Source organism: Acromyrmex echinatior, chromosome 5, assembly GCF_024713525.1.
Source record: "Acromyrmex echinatior isolate Ae372 chromosome 5, ASM2471352v2, whole genome shotgun sequence".
Lineage (NCBI taxonomy): Eukaryota > Metazoa > Arthropoda > Insecta > Hymenoptera > Formicidae > Acromyrmex > Acromyrmex echinatior.
This window is the reverse complement of record NC_141856.1, coordinates 2,333,443-2,343,545: the sequence shown is the minus strand read 5'-3', so window position 1 is coordinate 2,343,545 and position 10,103 is coordinate 2,333,443. Positions and strand designations below refer to the sequence as shown.

The 10,103-nt window shown below is 34.0% G+C and overlaps 1 protein-coding gene across 2 annotated transcripts in view; it reads right to left on the bottom strand.

The window, feature by feature from the left end:
• Positions 1-8,079: 8,079 nt before the first annotated feature.
• The window catches only part of LOC105148625 (cilia- and flagella-associated protein 58), a 550,890-nt gene continuing 548,866 nt past the window's right edge, over positions 8,080-10,103 (bottom strand). For both annotated transcript variants that reach the window (XM_087406699.1, XM_087406698.1), the window contains one exon: positions 8,080-9,970. In XM_087406699.1, coding sequence (XP_087262825.1) covers positions 9,701-9,970 — 270 coding nt within the window. In that variant the 3' untranslated portion in view covers positions 8,080-9,700. The remainder of the gene's footprint in view (positions 9,971-10,103) is intronic.

Here is a 10,103-nt window from a genome sequence, read left to right as displayed (position 1 = left end):
AGCAGTCTACGGTATGTTAGTTCGTCAATAAATTGATCTCGCTTCCATCTTACCAAAAAAGTGCGTAAGTCTCGAGTTAATTTTTTATTTGGATCTTTATTAACAAAGGCGTAAGTGTTTGTGTCTGAGAGAATCTCCTCCATTTTTGATACATAGACGTCCTTGTCCAGAGCAACAGTGACATTATCCTTATCGGCGTTTGTAATGAGTTTGTAATTATATTAGGATGGTTATTAATAAAACTCTTGGTAGTATGTAACCATTCCAAAATTAGTTTGTCAGTAATTGTAGGAGAAAGAAAATTATTGTGGAATCTATTGAGAATTGGAAGAGAATTATTCCTGACAAAATTAATGATATTATTAGGACGACCAGGAATATTATTTTCGATATGTTTAATGAATTCAATCAAGGTACTGTCTTTGTTGTATTTATTGGAAGCCCGAATTTTTCGCCAAGTTGTAATATGTAACGAACCTCTAAAAAAATGTCAATGTCACTTAAATTGATAAACCATTTATCATGTAAAAAGTCTAAAGGAGAAGCCTCATCAAAAATGTCGGGAGCAATATCAATTCTCTCAAAATTAGGATATTGTGCGAGTAATTATCAACAACAAATTAAATACTTGAAGAATAATTATTAGTGTCTTTAACAACGTAAGAAATTGGTCTAATTTTTGAATTTGATCATTTTTAATTTTTTAGTCGTAACCAATTTGTTTTTTTCTTGATTCTAAACATTTGTTTAGAAAAATGAAAACTGGTAATATGATCTAAATATTTAAAAAATTGATAAGCTACGGGGAATGGTAAATTGTAAAAAATTATGTTAGAAAGGAGAAAGATATCATTTCTGGTTGAGTACAATTGGCAGTAAGCGTCCCTTAACTTCAATCGCATAATTGCCTTTACTTTATTAAGTTGTATCCTTTCAAGTCTTTTGTAAGAAGTATTATTGTATAAAGAAAAACCATTGGATTTAGTAAACTTATATAAATGTGGAGGAATTAATTCTATAATAATTTCAAGCATGAATTGATAAACTTAATGCGAGTCCTAATATTCACATTCAATTTGACAAGATTACATAATCGTTTCAGCAAGTTACAAATGTAAAACCAAATCGGTTTTTTTATGAGAGCAAAAGTGAATGGAAAATATTTGTGATGAAAACGCATAATTTCGCCCGCGTAAATTAAATTATAAAAATAATAAGGCTCAATAAATTAAAATAAATAAAAAGGAAAAAGGGTTACGAGCCTAAAAACAATCAACATAAAATGACAAACTGTATAAATAGTTAAAAAATAAAATAAAATATGTCATGAAATTAAAAACGTAAATTATAATTTTATTCTTTTTCTATCGTCATTATTATTTCTCATGTGCTTATCTTATAATATCAAAGATAATTTTTGCTGTTTCTTTTAATTTTAACTTATTACTTGCCACTTGTTTTGTACCTTTCTTTTTATTGTTTGCGACTCGATTTGTACTTTTCTTATTATTTTTATTTACTTCCGTCGTTAATTTATTATTATAATTTATACTTGCTAACAGAAACATGTTCGTCTTTATACACACACACTGTTCGGAGGAGCACATTTGTGTCAACTATAATCGTTTGTTTGATTTCCTCTCAATTTGGAGCGAGTTTTATAGTTAATATTGCGTCCGAATGCGAATTTTATTTAATTTCTTATGTTTTATCTACGTTACATTTTTATTATTAATTTATTTGTCACATTGAAAATGATCCAACAAGGATCGAAACGTTTGTTTTGTTCACCTTCTGATTGTCAAATTATAATTTACGTTTTTAATTTCATGACATGTTTTATTTTATTTTTTAACTATTTATATAGTTTGTCATTTTATGTTGATTGTTTTTAGGCTCGTAGCCCTTTTTCCTTTTTATTTATTTTGATTATATTATATCATCAATAAAAAATAAAACCAGAAATAAATTAAGGCTTAATATGATAAATTAATGCTTTGTATAATATATACGCTATGGTTTAAAAAGACACGATAAATGCTGCAATTACTGAAAAAAGTATTAAAATAAATTGGTACTAATGAAGTCAAAAATGTGAGAATTTTGAGATAAACGATCTATTATTTCATAAATATATAACTTTATTTTGTTCGTTATGGTGTTTTCGCTATATTATATTCACACTTATACTCATGCAGTTGTAAAAGTTTTTTCCGTAAAATAAATTAATATTATTCTTGAGGCTTCCATGGGTGCTTTCTATGTAAAGATTATGCGTTTTACGGGTTTTTTTCCGTATCCAGATCTATTCTTGCAATAGATCAACCAACATTTCGTGAACCTTGCAGTCTACTTCATCAGGGCAAGGGGCAGCTGTTCCTCCGAGTCATTCCTTTTATGTTACGCTGCTTGTTGAAATGGTGGGGGGGGGGGAGGGAAGAAGAGAATTGTGGGGCGGGAGAGATGGGGGAAATTGATCGGTCTTCAATAATCGGGAGAATGTTCCATATTTTATTTATGTTGTAGCCATTATCTTCATTTAGATTAAATACTAAGTATAAGTATATTGGCGTCTATTACGGTAAGCTAGATCTTCTCAGTGCCTAAATAATTCACAGTGAATTATCTATATCCTATATATGTACATGCATATACCCAATTGTTCGTGCAAAATTGAAATCACTGTGCTATGTGATATGTCTGTGGCCTCAACAAGCTCGCTTTCACTCGTCGAAAGAATCAGTCAAAATAATATCGTAGACTTTATCGATGATTTCTGGCGTAGCAGTCTCAATTGCACGTTCCGAACGAAGTGCATCACATGTGAATATATGACCACGTTTAAATTCATTCACTCAATTGTATACAGTCGCAAACACTGGTGCAGATGTGCTATGAACATTATCCAACTCGACTTTGATTTCTTTCGGCGTTAAACCTTTCATAGATGTTTGATCACTGCACGAAACTCGTTTTTTTCCATTTTGCAACAAATACAAAGGTTGTTCGCTTTAATCATCTACAGAAATGAAACCACGCGATGAATTCCGCTCAAAATTTGACAGTAAGCTGAAAGATGCTACTGTCAAAAAGTAATGTGATATGACATTGCGAGTGCCCTTTGACAGATTTTCTAAGAACTCATTGATTTGCCCGACTTAATATTTAATTTCATATCAGTCTTAATAAAATCTTATTACTTTCTATTTAAATTGTTAGGGTGTTTTTATATTTCTATGGCTTCTCTATACTTTCTTGGAAAGTATGATATAATCCGAATTATCTTCGGATGTATACCCGAACTATCTTTAAACCACCCAAAAAGATAGGACAAATTTTAAGAGGTCCTAAGAAGTCCTAAAAATTAAATACTTCCACTCAGCTCCGCAGGAATATGCAAAATATTTTGTACCTGCGGGCAAGTATACATTGGAGAAACCGGGAAAATGGTTAATTTATGGATAAAAGAACACTAACGTCATATCAGCCTAAAACACGTCACGCAGTCAGCATTATCAGAACATATTAGGTGTTGGAATTAATTCGTAGCGTTTTTTAATGAAAGAATGTTATTTATTTCACATGAGCATTAAAAAATACATTAATGAAAGTACTTCCCATCACTTGTAAAACGCTACGAATTAATTCCAACACCTAATAACATTGAAACAGGACATCAAATACTGTTTCACAAAACAATCACAATAGCCAACATTACATCATACTTTCCAAGAAAGTATAGAGATACAAAAACACCCTAATAATTTAAATAGAGATAATGGCTACAACATAAATAATATGGAGGACCATTCTCCGGTTATTGAAAATCAATTTCCCCCCTCCCCCCCACCATTTCAACAAGCAGTGTAATATAAAAGAAACGGTCCGAAGGAATATTTCAATATTAGACTCCTCGCCCTGGTGGAATGGATTGCGAGATTCACGAAATATTGGCATTCCAAGATCTGGACACGGAGAAAACTCGCAAAACGCATAACCTTTATATAAATATGTCTAATTATAATTGTATTTTAAATTTATATTATTTTTAATTTTTAAAATCTAGCTATTATTTAGCAATTTTCTTTTATTTTCAAAATCTAGCTGCTATTTAGCTATTTTTGAAGTGTTATCTAGCTTTTTTTGAGAGTTAGCAATAGAAAAAGATGATAAACCGGCTACTCGTTTGTTTACCGACTCATCGACCTGCTGGACGAGGTTAGGAAGCTCTTTGAAAGAATCATAGCTACTCGTATTGTTCAGAACTTAAAGAAGTCCTGACTTTCACCAAGAAATCAGTTCAGCTTCCGGGAGGGACGTGAATCCATTATGGACGCTATTATCAGGATCCGTTCCCTCTCGGAACAAATGGGATGGTGGGGTTGTGATGGCAGCATCTCTTGATATTGTCATTGCCTTCAACTCCATTCCTTGGGAGATGGTCGGGAGGGTTGCCGATTGTCATGGTCCATCCGACTACTTAAAAAAATCTTTTGAGATTATTTTCTGGACAAAGTAGTAGAATTTAATAAATGACTATGACAGTCAGGGGTTAAAGTGTTGTCTTGCGGGATTCCGCAATCGGTCCTTGGACTACTTCTATGGAATCTCGTATACGATGCTGTTCTCTGCACCTTCCTCCCCGGCTGCGACTTGGTCTGCTTCGCTGATGATACCTTGGTCGTGATTGGCAGGAAAACATGACAGAAAGTCACAGTCCACGCTGAGGCAGCTGTGGCGAGGGTAGTGCGGAGAATCCAGGAGATAGATTTGAAGGTGGTTCCCCCAAAACAGAAGCTGTATTCTTCTATGGTAAAGTTTCCAGAAAGTCGCTCAAACTTCTCTGCAGATGGGATAGCTGTATCGAGATGGGCAGCTAGATGAAGTATTTGTGACTCACCTTGGATGAACTCTGGAGATATTTTGAACATTTGGTCCTTAGAGTGAGCAATCATGCTCGATCACCTGCTGCCAATCTTAGTGGTTCGAGTGTTAATCAAATTTAAGCACCTGTTCGTGAGAACGGTGATGTTGGTCCTTTATATAGGCCCGGGAGGTGGCCATCAATAGGCGCATCAAGCGCCTCGATTATCCAATGCAGATTAGGATCGCTGCACGGATATCCCGATGTATTGGCGCGTCAAGAAAACGATGTCCATAGGAGGGACGGCTCACGGGTAGAGCCATGGACATAATGAGAACATAAGAACGGGGGAAATAGTTCAAGAATGGGAGAGGCAACTCTTAAACCCGGATTCCCTTGACTGCGTGACTATCATGGCCTTCCAGCTCTGATTCAAGATGTAGTTGGGCAGTCAAGGGCGGGCTGTCATACCACTTGGTGCAGATGCTCTCCAGGCATAGTTGTTTCAGAGAGTTCCTGCATGAAATAGAAAAGGAGATAATACGCAAGTGTCATCATTGTGTTGGTGAACACGGCGCTACACATCTTGGTGGCATGCACTGCCTGAGAGACAGCGTCGTGCTTTAAAGGACACCTTGGATGTTGATGACTTGTCCTTCCCGACCGTTATAGACAGGATGGTCGGGAGGAACGAATACTGAAAGGTGGCCTTTGTTCCGTGATCATGAAGCGGAAGAAAGAGGTGGAGAGAAAGTGAAAAAAAATTCCTGCTGATGCCTCTCAACATTCGGGAAGACTCTCGTCCAATATTTGCAACACTTTTTAAATAAAAAATTCCTATTAGTTGATAAATTATTGGCTTTATTAATTTAGGTGTTTACTATTTCCTCACTCTCCAATAGTATAAATTTGCGTTACTTTGATTCAATTATAAATTATTTTTAAATTTATTAGAGTATAATTGAAAACGATTTTAAAACGATGTAAATAAGAATTTATTAATTTCTTATACACACATACACACATACACACACAAACTGTGTACTAATTTTTCTTTAAATATGACATTATTATTATGATTCTACTACTAAAAATTTTTGGTTTTTATGAAAAAAAATGTTTTAAAAAATGTAGGAAATGTTGTGTAAGGAAATGTATCTCGTTGAAAAAATAACATGATTCTTAGAAAATGTTTCTTATTGAGATCTAATAATTGTGGATCGTAACTCGATGGGAACATTTACGGTCCGGTTTATCGGCACGTTACAAAAAAAGTTACCCAGATGTCCAATTAGTTTAGAAAAAATTATAACATCCTACTTCCTATTATCTAAAATGAGTGTCATTCACTCGGAAAATTTGATATCGTTAGAAAAATGGAGTTCACTCATTGGAGCGGACTCAAAGTCCGCTCTAAAAATAGCTAAGCGGCTCTAAAAATCGGTTTAAATGACATTTTCGTCACTTCTTTTACTTTTTCTACATAAGTATGAGTAATATGTAAGTGGAATAAAAAAGAAAACTTGGGTCTCAATTCCAATGGTAGATATAGAACATTTTTTTATCCATCCTGAAGCTCAAATTGCATTTGATATGATACACTTATAAAGTTATATAAACGTATGTACGTATAAAAGTATAATATATATATTTTCTTATTATACATGACATACGCGCACACACACACACACACACACACACACACACACACACACACACACAATTAAAGAATAAAATTTAATAATTACAATACATTACACACATCAAACAATTATGTTATGAATTAAAATAACAAGAATGTAATGGAAATGTATAATATATAATATAAGAAAATATATGTACTTTTTTTATACAATTTTTTTTTTATTAGGTGTACAACTTTGCTTCCGCCGTTTTCTTATAGATGGCTTTAGCGGTAAGTGGTCAAAATAAATAGATCATAGACGTCATACAATAAACTAGACGTCATACAAGAAACATTAATCGATTTGTGTCTGCATCATAAAGTTATTCTCGAAAATATCAGTTTACGAGCCAAATTCTCATTATTTACGGGAGGTTTTAATTTTCTGCTTCAATATAAAGAAATCCGTGGCTCATCGAATGCTCTCAAATACTTATGGTGAGGCCGCTATTAGTGAAAGAACGTGTCGTGAGTGGTTTCAACGCTTCAAGAACAGTGATTTTGACGTCGAAGACCGGCATGGCGGTGGAAGAGAGAAGGTTTTCGAAGATACAGAATTGGAGGCACTTGATCAAGACTCGTATCAAAATCAAGAAGAATTGGCACGATCATTGGGAGTGACTCAACCAGTCATTTCAAAACGTCTCAAAGTCATGGGAATGATTCAGAAGCACGGAAATTGGGTGCCGTACGAGTTGAAGCTGAGAGATATTGAACGGCGTTTGTTTGCTTGTGAACAGCTTGAAAGGCAAAGACGGAAGGGATTTCTGCATCGCATTGTGACTAGGGACGAAAAATGGGTTCATTACGATAACCCCAAGCGCAGAAAATCATGGGGAGTTCCCGGCCATGCTTCCACTCGTCGGCCAAACCGAATATTCACGGCTCCAAGGTCATGCTCTGTATTTGATGCGACCAGCTCGGCGTAGTGTATTATGAGCTGTTAAAATCGACTGAAACAATCACAGGCGATCAGTATCGAACGCAATTGATGCGTTTGAGCCGAGTATTGAAAGACAAACGGTCGCAATACAACGAGAGACACGATAAAGTGATTTTGCAGCATGACAATGCTCGACCCCATGTTGCGAAAGTGGTCAAGACATACTTGGAAACGTTGAAATAGGAAGTCCTACCCCATCCGCCGTATTCTCCAGACGTTGCTCCTTCTGACTATCATTTGTTTCGATCAATGGCACACGGTCTGGCTGACTAGTACTTCCGGTTTTATGAAGAAGTAAAAAATTGGATCGATTCGTGGATCGCCTCAAAAGATGATCAGTTTTTTCGACGCGGGATTCGTACGCTGCCCGAAAGATGGGAGAAAGTAGTGGCCAGCGATGGACAATACTTTGAATCATAAATGTATAATCAGTTTTTTACAATAAAGCCTCGAATTTCGGAAAAAAAACGGCGGAAACAAAGTGGTACACCTAATATATATAGGTACCTATATATATATATATATACACACACATATATATATATATATATATATACAACTTTATAAGTGTACCACATCTAAATCGCAATTTGAACAGATTTCGAGAGAGATATATAAAAATTGTTCAATATTTACCATTGAAATCGAGATCTAAGTTTTCCTTTTTAAATAACACTTTACTTTAAATACGAAGTGCTACTATGGTCTGAGTAAGTATTGGGATGTTGAACTAATATACAATATATATTCATATAAATGAATGATTAATTTCAGAAATGATAATTACGTGCTGATATGGTTGTCGGACTTTCAACGCAATCAATCTGAAATATTAATAATCCCCCCAAAGTTCCCAAATTAATCTTAAAAAACTGTAATAAATTTATTGCGAAAAATATTGCCTCGACCGGAAGTCGAACCCGGATCTCTTGCATTCTGTGCGAGCGTCCTGAGCCTTTAGACCACCGAAATCTTAACAATATTCTTCGCAATAACCGATATGTATAGAAAATTATATATAAATGAATTAATTTCAGAAATGATAATTACGAGCCGATATGGTTGTCGGACTTTCAACACAATCAATCTGAAATATTAGTAATCCCCCCAAATTTCCCAAATTAATTTTAAAAAACTGTAATAAATTTATTGCGAAAAATATTGCCTCAGCCGGGAGTCAAACCCGGATCTCTTGCATTCCGTGCAAGCGTCCTGAGCCTTTAGACCTTTTCCTTTTTATTCTACTTACATATATTATTCACATGAAAGTAAGAAAACCCAAAAAGTAACAAATTTCGCTGTTTCGAGAAAATGTCATTTAAACTCATTTTAGAAGCCGCTTATAGAGGATGATAAATCAATTTTTCTAACAAATATCAAATTTTCTGAACAAATGGCACTCATTTTAGTTAACAGGAGGTAGAATACTAACTTTTCATCGTTACTTTTTCAAAACTAATTAGATAACTTCTCTTGTTAAGTATGAAACGCTACTGTGTTTCTTGAATAATGCAATTTTAGACATCTTTTAATATTTTGAAATGTGTGTTTGCTAGATAAAATGGTAGCAATGGTTACAGAGAATATATAACCATATAAAATTAATGTTTTTTCTTATACATATATATCTTTTCATATGCATTATGAATAAAATATGAAAACAATAATTAAAAATTCAGAACAAAGCTAATGAAAGTCTAACGCTGATGTAAAAGTGAAAAGTTAGGAGATGCAGATAATACTCAAGTGTTGGCGGTTGTCTTCATTTATTGTAGCGAATATTTCGGCTCATTTTTGGAGTCATCTTCAGCGAAAAAGTAGAATATAATACCTCATTGAAAGTAAGTATTTACCGTAGATTGGTAGAAATGCAGTAATCAATACGTTCAATCAAAACAAAGAAGTTCACACACATTAGTTCAATTAGCAGAATTTTCAGATATAAATTAATACAATTCCTTGGATTAATATCGTGTCAGTTCATCTTGACGTGTCGTTTGAAGTCTTACATCAGCGTTAGATTCTTATTAGCCTTGTTCTGAATTTCTAATTATTGTTTTTAAGATTGAAAGTCCTTATTTATATATTCATATATTTATGTAATATACAATGTATTGTTTATAGTTTATAAACTTCATAAAAACAAAAATCATAAAATATTCTTAATTGATAAAAGCGTTGCATGGTTATTTTATTGTACGTATTTGTTTTACTTGCTTGCTGAGGAGTCCGTCGTACAATGAATTTTTGAACTAAATGTCTTTATCTTGAAGCCGCCTCCATAAAATTTTTTAGTACCTACCAAAATATCTGGAAGCATAGTTTTATAAGTAGACTTCATTTCTTTAATTTTTTGGAGTTTCCTTTTTTGTGCATGAAATATTTTCGTCAACTCGCACATCTCATTGGTCATTGTTGTCATGTCATCTTTAAATCCGCCTACTTGGGATTCATACATATTCAGCTCCGCGGTGAGACACTGTAGAAAAAAATAAACGTTCATTTGTGACAATAGCCTTAAGAGGATATTAAAATCATCTGCTTTATCGATTCAATAGAACTACACACGTACATATAATACATATCACTACATAGGGGAGATCGAAGTTTGT